The sequence below is a fragment of the Rattus norvegicus genome, chromosome 2 (genome assembly GCF_036323735.1).
Source record: "Rattus norvegicus strain BN/NHsdMcwi chromosome 2, GRCr8, whole genome shotgun sequence".
Lineage (NCBI taxonomy): Eukaryota > Metazoa > Chordata > Mammalia > Rodentia > Muridae > Rattus > Rattus norvegicus.
In genome coordinates, this window is record NC_086020.1 from 146,110,430 (window position 1) to 146,132,801 (window position 22,372).

At 38.0% G+C, this 22,372-nt stretch overlaps 1 protein-coding gene across 1 annotated transcript in view; it reads left to right on the forward strand.

The window, feature by feature from the left end:
• Aadacl2fm3 (AADACL2 family member 3) overlaps positions 1 to 14,862 on the forward strand; it is a 38,908-nt gene extending 24,046 nt beyond the window's left edge. The window contains exons 2-5 of the mRNA NM_001106436.1: positions 2,256 to 2,478; positions 3,836 to 3,905; positions 5,579 to 5,750; positions 14,210 to 14,862. Coding sequence (NP_001099906.1) covers positions 2,256 to 2,478; positions 3,836 to 3,905; positions 5,579 to 5,750; positions 14,210 to 14,812 — 1,068 coding nt within the window. The 3' untranslated portion in view covers positions 14,813 to 14,862. The remainder of the gene's footprint in view (positions 1 to 2,255; positions 2,479 to 3,835; positions 3,906 to 5,578; positions 5,751 to 14,209) is intronic.
• Positions 14,863 to 22,372: the final 7,510 nt, after the last annotated feature.

Genomic DNA, 22,372 nt, shown 5'->3' on the forward strand with positions numbered 1-22,372 from the left:
TGGTGAGGGTATTTTATCACAGCAATAGAAAAATTGGGCTGTAAAATAGACAAATGGGCTGTAAAATTTCTAATAAGAATATAGACTATTTTTGTCACTTTTTTACTTTGGGAGTTGACTAGTCAGGTTATCAAAAGACTAAAAGAGAATATATTTATATTTGTTAAAGACAGTCAAGAAGATTGGTGGCGTACAATTTTTAAAGTGAATGATATTCACTTTCTAAATGTTTTTGAGATTAATGATCTATAACTATTCTCATTATTTTTTGAGTCAAAATAAAATCACCAAGACCGTTAAAGCTAGCATGGGATTACATCTGATTTATTAGATTGCATCTAACTTACCAATGCCTTATTAATTGGTGGCCAATAAAATACTTTAACTATTAGAGATAGTGTCTCTCTAAAGTGAATCAAATTACTGTTGACAGAAAATAGATATTTATCTATACTAAAATTATCAAGACAAGAATTATTAATGCTTTTATCCAGAGATAATTACATTAATACATGCTTCTGAAATAAGTAACAAAACAAATTTTAATTACTTTAGTTGAGGTAACAGTTACATGTTAGGAAAACAGAAAAACTAAAGAGCGATTATTTTTCAGCTATAGAAATAAAAAGAGATTTATTTAAGGAAAAGAAAAGAAAGTTCTTGGTAGCTGAAAAATGGAAACAGACTACTAGTTATGTGGTAACTAAATGATTACATTTCAACACTGAAATGAATCAAAGGCCAGGGAGATGGCTTGGAGGGTAAATCACTTGCTGCCCATGCATGAAAACATGAGATTGGATCTCTCATATCCACATAAAACTAAACACAACAGTGTTAATTTGAAACCCTGCTGCTCCCACAGTGGTATGGGGAGATGGGACAGGGGAATTTCTAGAAGCTCGTGGGGTAGCAGAACTGGCATATGCAGTGACCAAGAAATGCAGGCCTTAACTCACACAGTATGGAAACTGAGAAACAATATTTGAATGTATCTTCTGGCTTCATAGACACATAGTACATATGTGCCTACACACACACACACACACACACACACACACACAACTTTAAAATTTGTAACTAAATTGATTGAACAAAATAAATATTGGAAATATGCATTCAAGGAAAAAAACATAAATCTAAAAATATCTAAAAATACCATGTAGGAATAGCATTTAAGGAGAACTTAACACAATGAAAAGTACAATACCAAAATTTTGGGGTGTCAAAAGAAATTATTTTGTTTCCAAAGTTTGGATGCTTGAGATTTCTTTTTTAAGTTTGACAGTCCATACATTCATGAGATGAGCTCCCCTCTTTTCTGATGAAATTATTCTCAAAATTTTCTCTTTCTACTTTTATGTATTTTTTTTTTGCAAAGACCCATTTGGTTTAATTAGTTTTTTAACGTGAAGGAAGATTATGTACCAGGACAAGAATAACGATAACTACACTACTGAAGAAAGTGGGAACTCCCACCACAACCATTAACTGTCAGTATTTCCACGAGTTTGGGTTGGGACTTCATGAATAACTCCCATATCTATCATGAAATGTTGATTGGCCCCATCTTATGAAAGTCTTCCAGGTGAAGTTATTGAGATGCCTATGGCATAAATGATAGTCCATGTTGTAGGACATGTTCAAAGTCTCATTTTTTAGAGTTCAACAATATTTTTCACATTTTTCTAAAGTAGGAATGATACTTATTTCTCCCAGACCCTTCTTATTTCATACCCTGTTCAACATCATGTCCTTTTACAAAATATTTCTATAACTCAATTAGTCCAGTTGGTGCTGACTATGTGTGTAGATATAGAGCCATATATTGGAATCAGGCAACTGACCAAGGGCCATATGCCTCAAGGTACCTGATTCTCCCATCCCTAGTAGCCAGGAACTGCCAATAGCTCCTGAGTTGGGGTTAGGGTCTCTTTAATCACAACCTCCAATCTACACTTACATATTGTTTGGCTTGTTCATGTGTGCATCTCATGTAGATAAGCAGAGCATCTGTGAGTTTTTAAGTGCAACTGCCTTGCCATGTATGGAAGACACTATTTCAGCAGTCTTCCTCTTCTGGGTTTCCATCTTTCCTCACCATCTGAGATGTCCACATAATCGGTGGCAAGGGCTGTGTCATACACAATACAGTATTATCACCACCTACTAACTTTTCCCACTTCATCTCTATGTGTATTTAGTATTACTAACATTATAATATTAATGTTTGCATTTGGATGTTGTTTTAATAGGCCACATGGTTGGAAAATATGGGTCTTATGAAATTTGAAGAGTTTTTTGGCATATTAATGGGAATCCAAGATACAAAGGCAGTTTCAGATGAAAACATTACAGTGATTGACACAGACTTCAATGATATACCTGTTCGTCTGTATTTACCCAAAAGGGAGTCTGAAAGAAAGAGACCAGCTGTGATTTACATTCATGGTGGTGCCTTTATATTGGGAAGCTTCAGTAAGTATATATATATATATTTTTTTGGTTCTTTTTTTCGGAGCTGGGGACCGAACCCAGGGCCTTGCGCTTCCTAGGTAAGCGCTCTACCACTGAGCTAAATCCCCAGCCCCAAGTATATTTTTTAAATGGAGGTTTTCTTTGATTACATTTATTATAGTAAATGGAACTCTGTGTATTCTCATGACCTTGATACACTTTCTCCTCCAGTGATTTCATTTTCCCTTTAAGCAGGTCATAGGAGTTGTTATGTTTTATAGCATAGTTATTATATTTTATAACATGAATACAGTTTCATACTCTTTAAGTGAATTGTGTTTTCCAAATACATTTTGACATTGTTTTTGGTTAAGATTTTAATCATAAATTTACCCTTTCTTATTCCTAACTCTTTGTATAGTCACTAGATACAATCCATAGTTAGTTTCTGTAAGAAATTACACAAAAAGAATACATTGACTGATTTTTAACTACAATTAAAATTTTCACATATATTCAAAAAAGTAATGAAGTTTATTTGTAAATGCATAAAATATGTATGACTTTTCTTAAAAGTCTAAGCTTTGCATAAGGGAAAAGCTTATTTTTGAAAATTACCACAATATATATATGTATATATATATATAAAGTTAAAGTTCCATTATTAAAAATTACAAGAACTCTAAAAGATATTTAAAGATTAATTATGTTACTATCTGATTTTATGAGTATTATAGTGATGATTATAATTTCTTCACTTACTTCCAGAGTTCTGATTTAAAGCCAGTTTAATGGATTTGGAAGTGGTTACTTTGAGAAAGTCAAGGCATACACTTTTTCCTTTCCTAGAAGAAAATCAAGAAAAGAATATGTATTACTACTAAAGCTTTGGGATTACGGTCTTCACATTGGCCATTGTTGGTGCAATATTGCCTGGTATCATTTCTTTCTGTACTGCTCAAGCATAGGCCTTCTCCTGCTGAAACTGGCCCCAGACAAGAACAAGAGCATGATTCTTGTAGACTATGGTCTGCAGCTAGGGTCATATAAGTGAGCAACACAATGAACCCAGAGGAAAGTTTCTGAGGTAACACAGCAGGCCATCAGAGTACAAGCTTGTTTATTTCCTTGTGACCAAATTGATTTTATCTTCTCAGGACAAAATATTGACTTCTCAGGCACAGTTCAGGAGTAATTTAGTAGGCAGGTTATAAGATGGTCTCGTAAGTCTGATTTTTCCTCTATGTTGTCACAAAAGTGTTGATACCGTTTTCTATCAATTAACCACAATTCAAGTAGGTTATGATTCGTAGATGTGTTGGGTTTTCATTTCCTGGTTGCATGCAGGTCTATTCTCCATTTATTTCTTCCATTCCAGAGATGCTGCCGTATGATTCCATGAACCGATGGACAGCCAACAAACTTGATGCCGTTGTTATTGCTCCAGAGTAAGAGACCTCACAATCTTTATCTTTGTGGTCTTTGCCCTCCCAAGATAAACTTGGTTTACAGTCCAAGTCACACAATCCTTAACAGTGGCTAGGCTACTGCTAGGAAATTTTGATTTATAATTTTTTCCTAATTACTATAATACCAGTGAGTGCTCAACAAGGCACAGTTTCGCCTCCATGTCTGCTATGGTAGACACCTGTGAGACACAGAGGAGTAAGAATCTTTGTGTAGAGAGCAGTGATAGCTCTGGGAACATAGAGCCCACCCAGGCAATGTGCCTGCAATGTATCGCAATCTTGTCTCAGGGGTGTTGGGCTTTATATAACATAACAACAAAAACAAAGTATGTTAGGATTATTCCTGGGTCCAGTAATATTGGAACCAATGCTGGGACCATTCAAATATTCCAAGAACCTTCCCAATGACAGTCCTTAGTATTTTATGATTTTCCCTGCTCAAATGTCCAACAATATACTAGAAAGTTGAATATATGCCTGTTACTTTAAGTATTCTGTACTTCTTAAATCCCAGGGTGAGGTTGGAGGAAATTAGTTTTTACTTGCCAATATTATAGTAAAGAAATTAGTTTACAAAATTTTTGATTTGTGCAGTAACACTATAAAGAATTTTGACTGATGGTATTGTAGGGTCAAGTAGCAAAAATGAGAAAGCTCAGTACTGACCTGTTCACAGCTACCTCTTCAAAGCAAAGGGAATTAATTACATTTGTGGAATTTCTAGATAGTAATGATAGTTTGCTTCCCTCATTACAATTTAACAAATATTTCCACATTACAATTTAAAGAAGTTTTCTTTTTAAAAACACAGAGACTAATAAGGTATATCTAGTTTAAGCATTCTATAGTTATTTTGGTCAATTTGTACTTTACTGTGAAATATAATATTTTAATGTTGCTTGGTTGATACTTAGCTACTTAAAAACACTTAGTCACATCTTAAAATTTAAGAATTCACAAGGACTGACTGAATATTATTGTTTATTGTAAAACTGTGAATAATTGAAGAAATCATTGTAGATTTTAGTGTCTAAGAGTGAGAGTTAAAAAACTGAGAGGCTCAGTTGAGCTGTGATTCTGTAACAGAACACAGTGAGAGGTGAGCAAGAAGGGGCCAAGTATGAATTATGATATTCTTTTGTGTTAAGGATTACAGTATTTTAGTAATAGACTTCATGTTTATATATAAAACTTTTAATTTTTATTCACATTCTCATGTTTATTAAATGAAATTCTACCATTCTGTGGAATTTTGATCTAAATAAATTTCTAACTAGAGACAACCAATGATCTTCTCTAAGGTTCCCTGATTTTAAATTCCTTGAATTATCTAATCAATGATCATGAATTGCTTTTGAGTCACCGACTCTATTGAGGGCTTGGTGAAGCTTACAGATTTTCTGAAGGCAGAGACACATCCTACCTCACTCTTCTCCCAGTAGAAACAGTACCCCAAACCCTTGAAACCAGAATCTACTTCTTGTTTTAAAATTGTAAATTTTAGTATGCCCAGGTTTCGTTGATGAAATTAAATGTTCAAAATGGGCTAATTAAAAAAAATCTTGGGAAATCGAGAGATAGTTGAAAACATGAACTTGATCAAAATTTCTCCACTCTTTTTGTTTGTTTGATTGATTGATTTACCTTTAAAGCTACAGACTTGCTCCTCAGTACCTATTCCCAGCTGCCCTAGAAGACTGTGTTTTGGTGACCAAATTCTTTCTCCAGGATAAAGTTCTTGCAAAATACAGAGTGGATCCCACTCGCATCTGCATTTCAGGAGACAGTTCTGGGGGTACCTTGGCAGCAACAGTGACTCAACTGGTATGTCATACATATTATCTATGGTACAAACCAATACAGTTTAGTGCTAAAACAAAAGAAATCTTTTGGGTTTTGTGTTTCCATGATGTTTGGACTGTAATCTATATAATGTAAGATAACCCAGTAAATTTATTTATTTGGCATGATTTTAGCTTGAGTTTTGACTTTAAGTAAGTAATATTAAATAAGGATTTCATAATCCTGTTCTCTCTCTTTTTCATCTATCTCTCTGCATGTTTATCTGTCTGTCTGTCTGCCCCTCCTCTCTCTCTCTCTCTCTCTCTCTCTCTCTCTGTATTTACTGGGCATTGAATCCAATGCTTGCTAGAGAAATGGTCTACCATTAACTCCTTTTAAACTCTTCTCAAGTTGGCCTACCTCATATAAATTTTAAAAGGATACCAATAACTATGACCTACCATTTAAAATAAGCTTTACTGCTAACTTTTTAACAATAAATTGTAAAATCTCTTGTGACGTTGGTATCACTGCCCTTAATTGCTCTCTTGTCTCTCTGACTAGAAAAGATGGCAAGAAGTAGTTAAAGAGAAATGAGTTATGGGCTTGTGGTGTGACAAGGTATCATGGTAGAAAGAACATGGAAGTGGGAGGGGGTTTATCTCTGGATGGAGCAGGAGGCTGGAGCAGATTGCTTACATTTCTCCAGGAACACAGAAAGCCATGAATCGAGGACATGAAGAAATGGTACCCAATGACTTGTTCTTCCTGGCTTGCTCACCTTGCTTTCTTATGTTATGCAGGATGGAACCTCCCATAATGGGCTGGGGAAATCAATTACTTGTTTACAATATACTGCATAGTCTCACCCATAGACCAATCTAACAGGCATTTTCTTCATTGTTCCTTTCTTTCAAATAAATCTAGCCTTTGTCATGTTTTCAAACAAAATGAAATAAAACTGAACCAGCCAGGAAAGTTGAGTTCTTGTCACCTTGACTCAGAAACACATCATTATTCAACTCTAGCCTTTCTTCTCTTGTTTATTATAACATCTTGCACTAATATTACTATATCAATATTCAACATATTCCAACTTTAAAAGTCCTGCAATCTGTGCAAAGTCCAAGACTTTGACGGTTCAGTCACTGTAAAATATTCAAAGTCTCCCTAAAATTCCAAAGTCTACAACTGTGGGCTTCTATAAGATAATCAATTAGTTAAATGCTTTTGTATTCAAGAAGAAAGTATCAGAGCATACTCATAATCAGAATAAAGCAAGAAAATGCTCAACATAACACAACTCAATGCCAGACATTGAAGAGTCACTATACAGACTCCAAAAGGTTGGCCACAGCACGTGCAGCATGTCTCACAGTCTGTGACTAGCTTACCCCCATAGCTGTTGCTGTGTTACTGACATCTCCAAAATGTTGTGGTCTCCATGGCATCTGGGCTTACCAATTACTGAGAGAGTTTTGCCTGTGCTCTCTTCAGGGTTATGAACCCTGCCCCACAGTGCCAAGACTCAACCTCTTTCCCTGAACCTTTCAGTCCTTAGGCTTCTATCTGCCCTGCGGCTTCACATTCATCAGTAGCCTCTATGGGCCTCTCATGGTGCCTGCCATGCTTTGACTGCTCCCCACGATCCCTTCATTCACTTAAAAACCAGCACCACCTGTGAAACTATATATTGCCAAGTTCAACCGCCAGCACCAAGTAAAACCTTGACCCCACCTGGAGTGCAACCTCCACGTGTTGACCCTGAGGAAACCCTTATCAGGAGATTTTGACTCAGTGATATGAGTCTCTTCTTCTTCTTCTTCTTCCTCTTCTTCTTCTTCTTCTTCTTCTTCTTCTTCTTCTTCTTCTTCTTCTTCTTCTTCTTCTTCTTCTTCTTCTTCTTCTTCTTCTTCTTCTTTTTCTTTATTAACTTGGGTATTTCTTATTTACATTTCGATTGTTATTCCCTTTCCCGGTTTCCGGGCCAACATCCCCCTAACTCCTCCCCCTCCCCTTCTATAAGGGTGTTCCGCTCCCCATCCTCCCCCCATTACCATCCTCCCCCCATTACCGCCCTCCCCCCAACAATCACGTTCACTGGGGGTTCAGTCTTGGCAGGACCAAGGGCTTCCCCTTTCACTGGTGCACTTACTAGGCTATTCATTGCTACCTATGAGGTTGGAGCCCAGGGTCACTCCATGTATAGTCTTTGGATAGTGGCTTAGTCACAGCTGATTCTTCAGCCCAAGCAACCAGTATTGATTGTTCTAGGTAACTAAAGATTTTCATTTTAGTGGTTCTTGAATCAAAATATCTGATAGATGGCCCTGATAGAGTCTTTAAGAGACTTTCAACCTTCTGGACTAATTCTCATGGCTTTCTCAGTCAGCTTCTTTGTATCATCCAGGATCACCCATCCAGAAGCTGTATTCCCCACAATTGGATGGGTACTCCTACAGTAATCACTAGTTGCCAAAATATACCACAGGTTTGCCACGGGCTAATCTTACAGAGACATTTATTCCAAGTAGTTTCATCGTCTTAGATATCTCTATGTTGTCCTGGTTTGGCAAAAACAAATCAGGACACCCAGCAAGTACTGCTTGTGCTGCCCAGAAGTTCTTAGATGTTTGGGCTTTGCTCAAGGGTGGGGAAGTCACCAGGAGCCACATCCTTAAAGGAAACAGACTCCCCTTTTCCCAAGAGCCATCAAAAATCAATAGCTCCTTTGAGAGAGTGAGGCTTTGAGAAGTCAAATTTAATGATGTTTAAGGATTGACACATATTATTTGCTAAGTAAATTTAATAATCCTCATAGGTCCTAGAAATCTAAGCATGTGTGTACTTTGATTCATGTTCACAGGAAGTGAATAGCCACATTTATAATGATCTTACTTTTTACACAGATAAATAAAGCATCTCCTTGTGTTTTTCTTTTACATTTTTACTTATTATTTTTACACATGTGAGTGGTTCTGCCCCCATGTTTGCCTGCGCCTAGTGTTCTTGCAATACTCACAGAGGCCAGAAGGTGGCAATGTACTCCGCAGAAACTGGAGGTATTGACAGTTCTGAGCCACCAGTACTTACTGGGACTTAGCAAATGCCCTTAACTGCTGAGACATTTCTACAGCTTGGCAACATGTCTGTCATTAATATTAAATTTTAATACTTTTTATAGGAAAAATAAAGGAATATCTGATTGTGGAACTTCCAAAAACTATCTATTAATAGCATTTGCTAGTTAATTTTTCAGAATATTTTTCTTTTTAATCATAATCATATTGCTTGACCACAGATTCTAAGCTTCATCTGAGCTGAATCTCTAGGACACCTTTCTTCGTTCGATGATTTTCCTCTTCAATTGTTTTGTTTCTTTTATTCAGAAAAAATTTGAAGAGTTCCCATTTTAGAAATATGATAAAATCATATCTTAAATTATATATATATGTATATATATATATCTACATAGAGTCTTGTCTGTTCTATTTCTAAAATTCCTAACATATTCAAGGGTTACAGTATAGCCTTTGATTATCTTTGGTAGTTTTTAGAACTATTTTTTATTGGATATTTTATGTATTTACATTTCAAATGTTATCTCCTTTCCCAGTTACCCCCTCTGCCAAAAGATGCTCTAACATATAACAAGGACACGTGCTCCACTCTGATTATAGCAGCCTTATTTATAATAGCCAGAAGCTGGAACGAGACCACATTCCTTCAACAGAGGAATGGATTCAGAAAATGTGGTACACCTACACAATGGAGTGCTACTCAACTATTAAAAACAATGACTTCATATTCTTAATTTAATTTAATATTACCACAAGTTTTCCCCTGCTGGCCCTCACGAAACCCTGTGTGCGCCTTTCCCAACAAAAACAAAGTTAAGATGATTGTTTCTGTGCTCAAGTTAAAATATCTTCCAGAAAGGTAATATAATTAAGGAAGGGGAGGTCATGAGTTCAGAGACAGTGGTAGAGACACATGAGAGGAGCTGGAAGGGGGAAGGTCTGCAACTGATATAAACCCAGAACTCTTACAGCAATGACCCCAAAGGGAAATGTTACATTAAGGAAAACCTATACATTATTCTTACTGCTATAAACTCCACATTAGAGACCCAAGCCTTGACAAGACAGGGTATCTTGCCTAGTGTACAACATTTGAAGCCAGAACTCAAATTAACACAAGCCAGGCTCTAAAGTTTCTCCTTTCAAACCCAGCTGATCTTTCCTCTTGGCAGACTGGATGTTGACTGCATGCATCATTGGTTTTTAAATGTAAGACAGTTTGTGTGCTGCTTCGGGAACTCAGGGTGTGTTGTGAGCTTCTTAAGAACAGTACAGATGGGCAAAGTGAGTCAAGGAAACTGAAAGTGAGTCATCAGAGCAAATCACGACCACTTTCAGCATCCTGGAGGGCCCTGAACAGACATTATGAAATGTCAGTTCATGCTCATGTTATATATAGAGGCCTTTAAAGGTGTGTGTGTGCATGTGTGTGTGTGTGATGTCACTGTGTGTGTTTATACACGTTTTTGCATGTGTATTCCTACATGCATGTGGAAGCCCGAGATCAGTGTTAGAAAGTATACTCCATTGTGCATCCATCTTGTTCGTGGAGAAAGTGTCTCTCAGTCAAACTCAGATCTCATTGATTTGGCTGTTCTTGCTAGTCTACTTGCTTTAATCACGCATATCTTTTTAGGACATAGTATGACACATGGTCTTTAATGTAAGGTGGGAATTGAACATTGGTGCATTGGAAATGAGGTATATTGTTCTGTGAATTTATGAGGTGATTCTCTTGCTTAGGTGTTTGCGCGCACAAATGTACAGGTGCATGCTTACGGGTAAAATTAAAACTGCCTCAGAGCACCTGCAATAATTGTTACCAGACTGATAACACTGTGCTTGTGGGCAGTATAGGGTCACTATCCTTGGACATTTTATGCATCATGTAACTGAAGAAGACTAAAGCTGACCTAAGTTTTGAAATAAGATAGGTAAGGATGTTGGGGTCTAAATTAGTAGACAATATTAGGGAAGAAGTATGACTATTGGGATTGAAATATTTGTGGACAGTGTTGTGCGCTTGGAATGGTAAGACCTGCACAGATCCTGCCTACCAGCACACCCTGTCCTTGCTGCTTCTATTCTCCACACTCTGCTTGTTAACCGCACTGGGAAGAATAAGGGGTTTCCACTCAACCATTATTACACCTACTTCTTCATTTCTTTGGAACATTTACTAAAGTTCATAAAGGTGGCTTCATGAAAAGTCTAGAAATAATTCAAGAAGCTTATCACATGGCGGTTATTATACACCTCTTTGCATGAGGTGACTTTTCTAGCTGGGAGGGAGGGGGTCGCCATCCAACTGCAGTGGTTTCCCTTCCAAGGTTCTGGTAGAGGGCAATGCAGGAGAGGGTCTCCAGGTTCATATAAAGTTGAACACCACACATTGACTCTGGGATAAAAGTAACTACCTTTTCTGAAAGCATAGGTGTGACCTCACAAAAGTCTGTGATATATAAAAGACTGAAAGGGGGGTTGGGGATTTAGCTCAGTGGTAGAGCGCTTGCCTAGGAAGCGCAAGGCCCTGGGTTCGGTCCCCAGCTCCGAAAAAAAAAAAAGACTGAAAGGGCCAGTGGTTTTGTTAACATGTCTTGCATCTGGACCCCTTTTGATCAAATGAGACCCCACGATTTCTCTGGCTTTGCTAATGGATAAAATTTTGGTGATTACTTCTCAGATTTCCATGGCGCTAATAAATCTGAGCAATGACAAGTTCTCAATCATTTACCTTTTATGTAGAAAGGACCCTAATAAGTGAAGGTTCTATTCACTAGACTTCTGGGAGATTTGGCATGTGATATTCTGAAAGTATTTTAGTGTACCAGGAACCACTGTTTTGGGGTTTCTCATAACAAAGGATGGTGGTTTTAGGAAGTACTTAGAGGTAAAGACAAATATTCCCATATCTTCTTTCCCTTTTATTGGATATTTTCTTTATTTACATTTCAAATGTTATCCCCTTTCCTGGTGTCCCCTCCAGCACCCTGGAGTCCATCCCCTTCCCCCTGCTTCTATGACAGTGCTCACTCACCCACTCCCTCCCTCCCTCCGCCCCATCCTGGCAGCCCCTCCTATTGATGCCCGACAAGACCATTCTCTGCTACATATGAGGCTGGAGCCATGGGACCCTCCATGTATACTCATTGATAGGTGGTTTAGTCCTTAGGAGCTCTGAGGTGTCTGGTCAGTTGATATTGCTGTTCTTTTTATGGGGTTGCAAACCCTTTGCACTCCTTCAGTCCAGCTCACAGCCAACCATTGGACTGAGAACCGGGTCCCCAGTGGAACAGTTAGAATATCCCCTATCTTACAGCTTTAACACAAAAGACATTGAAGAAATAACTGTTTGGCTCAGAATGGGGTTCAAGATACCTGCAAATATAGACACTCCCTACCTCAGCTCTTTCTATTTTGTTAACTGGCTGACTTGCTGGCACTTCTGGGTTTCTCTTGATGTAAATTTTGTGGAGTTTAAAATACTGCCAGGAAAGCCATTATTCTCTTTTTTTCTTAATGTGTGACAGACTCAATGTAGTTATGCTTTTCTTTTTTTGTGTATCTGTGTGTATTCACATTCGTTTGAATATGAATGTGAGTTTGTCCTTGCATGTACATATGTTGTACATACATGTGTTTAAGCATGTGGAAGTCAGCTGTTCCCTCATTTTCTTTTCCATCCTTTATTCTTTTCTTTCTGAGATAGATTCTTACTGTGTAGCATCTGTTGGCCTGTAACTTGATAGGTAAACCAGTTTGGCCTTGAAAATCATATACACATATCATATATATGATATACATATATATACATATATACACACAAATAATATACAAACACACACACACACGTGTGTGTGTGTGTGTGTGTGTGTGTGTGTGTGTTTGTATCATGAGTACTTTCCAATGATCCTGGAACTCCCCAGGATCATCTGTTAGATTAAATCTCCAATAAACTCAGCTGTTTCTTTCTTTCTCTACCCTAGCACTGGAGCAGGGCTGCCACTATTACCAGGTCTAATTTTAGGTTGTGCTCCAGAGGTTTGTTCTGGCAAGGATATTACCAATTGAGCCATGTCTCAATGAGCCATGAACAACTTAATTGAAGTGTAATCTTCTTGGTCCTCATGTACCTCCACGGGGGACAATGTCAGGTTATACATGGAAAAGCTATTGCTTGTCTCAGCTTCAGTTTTACTCTTGTGCTCCTTATTCTCTGAATGATCTGGGACACTGCATTTAATTTGGAAAATCACCAGCTTAAAGACACTGGGAAGGATCAAGTATCTGACAACATTTTCTTAGGGAAAAACTTCTTTCTTCACTTTCCTTGGGAACTTGCTGGACTGTGTTGTCTGCGATGTGCACATTTTTGACTTTGTGTCTGTTGTGTGTGCACTTTGGAGTTTGTCAGATGATTTTTCTTGAGAAGTGCTGTCGTTCAATCAATCCTCTCATTTCATTTAAATTAACTTCTTTGATGGAGGCCTGTTCTTGACCTAAACAGATTGTAATCCTCCCTGTGTTAGGCTGGAGGACTGTAGAGACAAACATTTGTGGATGTGGCACTACTGTATAAACACATATGCTGCCTAAGTGACAATTCTTGGGAGACCACTGTACATTTTCTCCAGAAATGAGCAGGACTAGAAAGTGAAAGGGAAGAGTCTCCTTACAGCTACAAACTAAGGACACTTCCCGTTTTTGGTGAAGACAAATGACACATAAAATGGTCAACTACATCCTTCTGCCCTTCTGATTTTGGAAAGTATTCTTTGTATTTTCTGTCATGTTATAATACTAATCAGCTAAAGGTACGACATATGATAGTACTGTGTCCAACATGTAGCAACAAATGGTTATGTCTGTTTGAATGGATTTTTGACATGCTGTTTTATAATATTTATTCTTTCTGCTCCTTTAATGTATATGTATATGTATATGTATGTGTATGTGTATGTGTATGTGTATGTGTATGTGTATGTGTATATGTATATGTATATGTATATTAGTATAGTCATTATATTGTTATAAGCAAACTTGACATCATGACATATGCCTATGTAGAGATCACTTGGGAGGCAGTATGTTTGTCCTATATAGATAAAAATAACTTGTCACCAAAAACAAAAAATATTTTTAAGCATAGCTCTTCTGTCTTCTTCATTGGGACTCTTCCGATCATGGTCCCATTTTCTTGCCATGGGTGAATGGATGTGTGTGATAGGAGAGTACCACTTTCTCACTGAAGAAGAAGGAATAACATGTTCCTGTTTCAAACAATGAGTAAATATGAGAGTAATCATCAGACACTGTTTTAGGTTTGTAAATTTATTCACTTCCAGTTATAAAAACAAGGTGCCAATCCTTCTGCTTAAAAGCTATCGACTCATTAACACTCATACTGTGTTATATTTACAGCTACAGGATGACCCAGAATACAAAAACAAAATTAGAGCACAAACCTTGCTATATCCTGGACTACAGGCACTTGATACCTTAATGCCATCTTTTCGAGAATATGAACATGGTCCCTTTTTGACAAGGAAGGTAGCAATTAAGATGACATGTCTATATTTATCAGAAGATAAAGAATTGCCCAAGACAATACTGAGAAATGCTCATGTGCCTAAGGAGTCAAGACACCTATTCAAGTTTGTTAACTGGAGTGACTTCCTTCCTGAGAAGTACAAAAAGAACCATGTTTACACTGAACCAGTTCTTGGAAAACTTAGTGCATCCCATCCAGGACTTGTGGATAGCAGAGTATCACCTTTGTTGGTCAATGATTCCCAGTTACAAAAATTGCCATTAACTTATATCCTCACATGTGAGCATGACATCCTAAGAGACGATGGACTTATTTACGTCACACGACTCAGAAATGTTGGAGTTACTTTCACCCATGACCACATAGAGGATGGAATCCATGGAGCCGTATCATTCGCCACAGCGCCATTTCATTTACAATTAGGCCAGAGATTAATAGATAAGTATATAATTTGGTTAAAAGAAAATCTGTGATGGTACATGTAGCTAGTTGGTCTTTTAGTTAGCAATGTAACCTAAGCATTTTAAAATTAAAGAGTTTAATTATGACTTGAACTTTGGATTAACCCAATTTTAATTGGGTATGTTAGGACAGTTACCTTGCGAATTTTTCTATACTGACAAACTTGGGATATTTGTTTCATTGTCATCTATCTGTATTATTATGAGTTGAGATACTCTCTATGATTTCTAAACTAGCACTATAATTTGAGTGTAATTATATTCAAACGGTTGTGGCAGTTTCCAGGCTGAGTTGAGAGTGGGATGATAAGTGAGTGAGGAGAGAGTGGTGGGGAGAAGCATAACAGTAACATTTGTGTGGAGTGCTCATTACCCAGGTAAATTGCTTTAGATTTTGTTTTATTTATTCGTTTTATATGAAGTCTATTTACTACTTATTACAAAATGTTCCTGGGTAGTAGAGAATAATGTTGGTATCCTCACTACAAATCATTTCAAAGCTTTCATATTTGAACTTTAGGAAGACCAAGCTCAGTCTGGAGCTCCTAATTGGATATCTATTATAAGTGGTTATTCCTGGAATCATATATACGCAAGTAGCACTGAATTATATATACATATACATAACCACACATACATACATACATACATATATGGATTGGTTTGGGTTTCAAGAAATAAACCTTCAAAAGTATAGTTATGAAAATATACTTTATTCTAATTTTAAAAGGCTAAAATTTATTTATTCTTAAACAATGATTTCTAATTCAAGATGATACCTAGTCATTCATCTGTGGGAGTCAGAATTATTTGCAGTATTATTTTCATATTTTGAAATGGATCAATAGCCCACACAGAAATTGTTTTTTTTATTATTAACTTGAATATTTCTTATATACATTTCGAGTGTTATTCCCTTTCCCGGTTTCCGGGCAAACATCCCCCTCCCCCCTCCCCTTTCTTATCGGTGTTCCCCTCCCCATCCTCCTCCCATTGCCGCCCTCCTCCCAACAATCTAGTTCACTGGGGGTTCAGTCTTAGCAGGACCCAGGGCTTCCCCTTCCACTGGTGCTCTTACTAGGATATTCATTGCTACCTATGAGGTCAGAGTCCAGGGTCAGTCCATGTATAGTCTTTAGGTAGTGGCTTAGTCCCTGGAAGCTCTGGTTGCTTGGCATTGTTGTACTTTTGGGGTCTCAAGCCCCTTCAAGCTCTTCCAGTTCTTTCTCTGATTCCTTCAACGGGGGTCCTATTCTCAGTTCAGTGGTTTGCTGCTGGCATACACCTCTGTGTTTGCTGTATTCTGGCTGTGTCTCTCAGGAGAGATCTACATTTGGCTCCTGTTGGTCTGCACTTCTTTGCTTCATCCATCTTGTCTAATTGGATGGCTGTATATGTATGGGCCACATGTGGGACAGGCTCTGAATGGGTGTTCCTTCTGTGTCTGTTTTAATCTTTGCCTCTCTATTCCCTGCCAAGGGTATTCTTGTTCCCCTTTTAAAGAAGGAGTGAAGCATTCACATTTTGATCATCCGTCTTGAGTTTCATTTGTTCTAGGCATCTAGGGTAATTCAAGCATTTGGGCTAATAGCCACTTATCAATGAGTGCATACCATGTGTGTTTTTCTGTGATTGGGTTACCTTACTCAGGACCACACAGAAATTGTATTCCTAACCTAAGAAGGTGTCTGAGCTGATGATACCCAGGCCTACTCTCCCCTCTGTCAGTAACAACAACTGCAAAAATAACTGCATTTCCACTGGGAGCCACTAAAATCCTTGTCAGTTACTGGATGTCCCGGTACTGTTGGCAACTCCTTATGGTTGTGTTCAGTTGTTTCATGCTTTTGTTTAAAGTTGAGTAACTCTGGGAAATTAGGAATTTCAGTTGATAAAGTAATCCTTATCTGCATTACTTCCATTATTTTTTTTTTTACAGTTTGAGGATTCTTTTCCGTTTTACCAGCAATCTGATCACTGATCTCTCTGACCTTATCATAGGAGGCTCTTTCCTGACATGGCACTGCTGTTGGTAAACCAGAAACGCTGGATTAATTTGTGCCATTGTTGTCATTTGACCCATGATTTCTGTGAATATAAAACTATAGTAATCTTCTCACTTTTTATTTTTTTCCTTTATAAAAGAAAGGGATTGTCTTAGTTTGGGTTTTACTTCTGTGACCAAGGCAACTCTTATAAAGAACAACATTTAATTGGGGCTGGCTTAAAGGTTCAGAGGTTCAGTCCATTAGCATGAAGGTAGGAACTGTTTTGAGACTTTCTTTCTCAAAGCAATTAATATAGATTTCTTCATTTTACCCTCAGGCAGAGTATTTGGACAATGGCAAAAAGCAGTCACATTTTCACCAAAAATATCACAAAACAGTCTCTAGACTACACACTAAAATCTTCTCAGAAAACACTTGAACTAGGTCCCCGCAGTTCAAAACACACTCAAGAATGCTCCATGCTTCTGCTAGTCTGGCCCATTAAGCACCATTGAAAGCTTTCCACTGCTCTACAAAGTCCCCAAATCCACATCCCTCCAAACAGAAGCATGGTCAGGCCTATTACAATACCCCAGTCCCTGGTACCAAAAGTTCTACATCTTCATTCAAACGAAGCCAAGAGCAGATTGGCTTTCATGTGTCTAGGTGTAGCCCACCATTACAATGACACAATTCCTCAAACAAGGTCACATCTCCTAATAGTGTCACTTCCTGGCATAAACATATTAAAACCTCCTCAGGGGTCATCAATAAAACTATCTTAAACCAGAACTGAGAAATTTTTCCTTATTCAACTTACGTTGATACACATGAAATATTTTTCAACTATCTAGTTACATCGTAATTTTTGATAAGCATATAGAACAGTTCTTTGTGGAGGAAGAAGTTATCTTGAGATTTACAAATGACCATGTGTAAAATAATAGCACAAATGTTTTGAGAATAATAATTTTTGATTGGATTTAAGGCTCATTCTACAGGAGGCAAAGCATGCCAGATGCTGTGAATATGGTGAAGAAACTAGGGCTGGGACATTCGTAGATCTGATGGGAAATGAACTACTATTATCTTCCTAAGTGGAAAGTATTAAACTGCATTTGAAACATATTTCTCTATTCTCATAGATTAGTGTAGCTCCCAGCACTTGTAGGAGAATTCTTTCTGAGCAGTGAACAAGAGGAAACACAAAAAATTACAAAAAAATTACAATTTGGTAAAAGTGCAAAACTTACTATCTGTAGGGTCCTTGCCCATAACTCTGTCATACACATGATTATTATGCCCATTTCCTCCAGAGATCGTTGAGGAAGAAAGGGCAGAAAGACTGTAAAAGGTAGATGTTGGAGAGGACCAGAGTGAGGCAGATGTCCTCTGCACTGGCAGGACTGTTGCAATGAGAATGAAGACATGGCTGCCTTCATGAGTCCTGAAGAAGATCAAGACATTATCAATAATCATTTCACCATGGGTGTGGAAGTGGATCACAAACTCCTAACTCCAGCTGAGGATTATTGGCAACAGATAGTTACTAGGATGAAGAGTTTTTATTTTAAGAGTGTGGTCCCCTGTAGTTTAACCATGATCCAGTGGATGGCACCACAAGTGTGCATATGTGAGCTATACAAATTGGACTCAGTGCGTTGTAAAGAAAAAAAAGTAAAAAGAAGACATGAAGTTGGGTAGAGGGTTGAGGATAGGAATTTAGAAGGAACTAGATGTAGCATAAAACGGCTAGTGTTATCAAAATATATGAATATATGAGATTTTCAAAAAATATGAGTATCATATTTAAAAAAAGATTAAAGTCCAGCATGTGGGGGATGTAGGGGTCAACCCTTGTGAAGAAAAACGTGGGATGGAAAGTGTCTTACTTAGGGTTTTACTGCTGTAAACCATGACCAAAGCAAGTCTTTTAAGGACAACATTTAATTGGGGCTGGCTTACAGGTTCAGAGGTTCAGTCCATTACCATCAAGGCAGGAACATGGCAGCATCCAAGCAGGCATGGTGCAGGCAGATCTGAGGTTCTATATCTACATCTGAAGGCTGTTAGTGGAAGACTTGATTGCAGACAGCTAGAGTAGGGTCTTAAAGCCCACACCCACAGTGACTTACCTACTCCAACAAGGCCACACCTGCTCCAAAAAGGCCACACCCCCAAATAGTGCCATTCTCTGGACCAAGCATATACAAACCATCACAGAGAGCAAGGTGCCATAGGCTCTTGTGACTCCCTAAAGAATCCTGATCTGCTGTACATGACATTATATCTAAGGTGACACCTGGCACACCAGTGATACAGCAAATAGGATCCAAGGCCAAGGTGTCTATACTCCCCCAGTCCTTCCATGTTTTCTCATTAAGCAGGGATTTCATTGGAGTATGGTGCTGGTATGGCAAGGCACAATTGGCTAAAGATTTACGGGCTTGGGTTTGGCTCAAACACTTTATATAAGCTTATAGACTGAGCAATAAACTCAGGTCTGTACCCTGATGTTGGTCTCCAGAGTCAGATTTCCCTGGATTTGTCATGTGACTCTGTTGCCTCTCACCACCTGTCCTCAGTTCTGTTCCCATACCAGAAACAAATATCTTTACCTCATTAAAAACCACTCTGGAAATCAGTCTGGAGGCTCCTCAAAAAATTGGACATAATACTACCTAAGGACCCAACTATACCACTCCTAGGCATATACCCAAATGATGCTCCAACATACAACAAAGACACATGCTTCACTGTGTTCATAACAGCATCGATTATAGTAGCCAGAAGCTGGAAAGAATCCAGATGCCCTTTAACAAAGGAATGTGTACAGAAAATGTGATACATTTACACAATGGAATACTACTTACCAAATAAAAACAACGACTACATGAAATTCTTAGACAAATAGATGGAACTATCATGCTGAATGAGGTAACCCAATCACAAAAAAACAGACATGGTATGTACTCACTGATAAGTAGACATTAACCCCAAAACACATAATACCCAAGATACAATTCCCAAACCTCATGAAGCTCAAAAAGAAGGAATACCAAAGTGTGGATGCTTCAGATCTTCTTAGAAGGGGGAATAAAAATACTCACAGTAGGAAATATGGAGATGAAGTATATAGCAGAGACTGAGGAAAATGCCATCCAGAGACTGCCCCACCTGGGGATCCACCTCATAAACAGAAAGCAAAACCAGACACTATTGCACTTACAAAGAAGTGCATGCTGACAAGAGCCTGATACAGCTGAGAGGCTATGCCAGAGCCTGACACCTACATGGTTGATGTTTGCAGCCAACCATTGAACTGAGCACTGGCTCCCCATATAGAGGAGTTAGAGAAAGGACTGAAGGAGATGAAGGTTTGCAACCTCATAGGAAAAACAACAATATCAACCAAGCAGACCCTCCTGAGTTCCCAGGGACTAAACTACCATCCCAAGAGTACACAGGGATGGATGTATGGCTCCATCTGTATATGTAGCAGAGGATGTCCTTGTTGGGCATCAATGGGAGAGTCCCTTTGTCCTGTCAAGTCTTGATGCCCCAGTGTAGGGGAATATCAGGGTGTGGAGATGGGGGTGAGTGAGTGGGTAGGTGAGGGAGCACCCTCTAGAAGCAGGGGGAGCAGGGATGGGATAGCAGGTTTCTAGAGGGGAAACTAGGAAAGGATAGCATTTAAAATGTAAATAAAAATATTTAATAAAAAAGAATGTTTAAAAAATTATGTTTCACGGCCTCTCATTCTTTGCAAAATGTGACTGTGGGTTTCTATATTTGTCCTTACATGCTGTAGGAGAAAGCTTCTATGATGAAAGACTTTTTGATTCTGTGATACCTAGTTCAGAAAATTTTTTTCCTAGTTCTATCCATTTGCCTGGAAATTTCATGATGTAATTCTTTTTAGTGGATGAGTAATAAAAATTAGATTGTGGAAATAAACCACATTTTCTAAATCTGTTTTTCTGTTGAGTGGTATCTAGGTTGTTTCCAATGTCTGTCTACTATGAAGAGAGCAGCAAAGGACGTAGATGAGTTAGTGTCCCTATGAAAGGATGAAGCACGAGAGACCTTGGAACACTCAGCCTAAATAGGATGTCTCCATCAAATTCTTTCCCTAGAGGTCAGTGACCCAGCATAAGATGGGGTAGAAAGAGTGTAGGAGCCAGAGGAGATCCACAGTGCCAAGGAAACAATGTTGTCTATATCCACATGAGCAAACCTTATGGGCTCTCAGAGAGAAAGTGCACAGGAACTGCAAGGTTCTGCACTAGGTCTTCTGCATTCAGAAGTTTAATGCTTTTATGAGATTCCTGAGTGTGTCAACAGGTGGATCTCTGACTCTTGTGCCTTTTCTGGGGCTCTTTTCCTCCTATAGGTTTATCTTGTTCAACATCAGTGTAAAGGGTTCTGTTTTAATCTTTTTATACTATATTTTGTTATATTTATAAAAGTAAATAACTGACTGAATAAAAACCTAGTCTCTAGGTTAAAGGTTTAAGAACTGACCTGCCAATTATAGAATTGGAGAGAGGGAATCCGTTTTCTCCAATAGAGTGACACTGGGTACATCAACAACATGACAGACCTAATGTTCAGGACTGGTTGACAAACATATAATTGACTCCACGGTTTGTTTGTGTTTTAATTATTTTGTTTGGTTACAGTGTGGGCTTTTTTTCCTTTTTCTTTGGTATTTTATTTTGCTTACTATGTTTGGGGAAGTGTTGGTTTATTTTTTGAAAAAAAAACTTAAAAGTTGAATGAGTAGGGAGGATGAGAGAAGGACTTGGTGGAAAGGAAGAATATTATCAAAATATACTAAAATTTAAAATTGTTTAAATCAAAATATAATAAAAGGAAAAAAACAACAAAATTAAAAATGTTTATGAGAAAATTTTGAGTTGAATAACAACTTAAATGATCACATTTTTGAAAAATATAAATTAAGCACAATTTCTAGAACAAACTATCAAAAAAACAGTAAAAAAAATAACCCTACACTATGGGCCACACTTGGGGCACAGTGTAGTGATAGAGAAATTAGAGTGGAGAGATAGAGAACAAAGAGAAGCAGAATGGTTTGTGTACTATGAAGAGGAGCAGAAATGAGATGCAAAGGTGTTTGCTATTCTTGTTCCTTGGGAAATAGCGAATCACACTGTCCATCACTAGAGGCAATAACAAACACATGTACCACTGGGTCTATGCTCTCTTCCATTGAGAAAACCAGTCACTGTGTGAGTCACTGTGTGACTCCCAGAGCTATATCCTAGCTCAGGAATAAGGGTAGTTTCTGAAGCGTGGTGACCCACAACTGACTGGACATACCCTTCTGTGTTAACTTCTCATTATTTAATTATCTGCTAATCTGTCCAGCTGTTTGGGATGGTGGTTCAACCATGAGACTGGATGACTCTATGTAGAGTTACAATTTTTCTGCACTGTGTTTAACTTTGGCCAGGGGTTTATTTCTTTTGGAATCTTGGGATTGAACCAATATTTAATCATCTTATCTTTCAAAAGATGTCATTGCTGACACAGAGTAGGGCACCATATGATATACAAG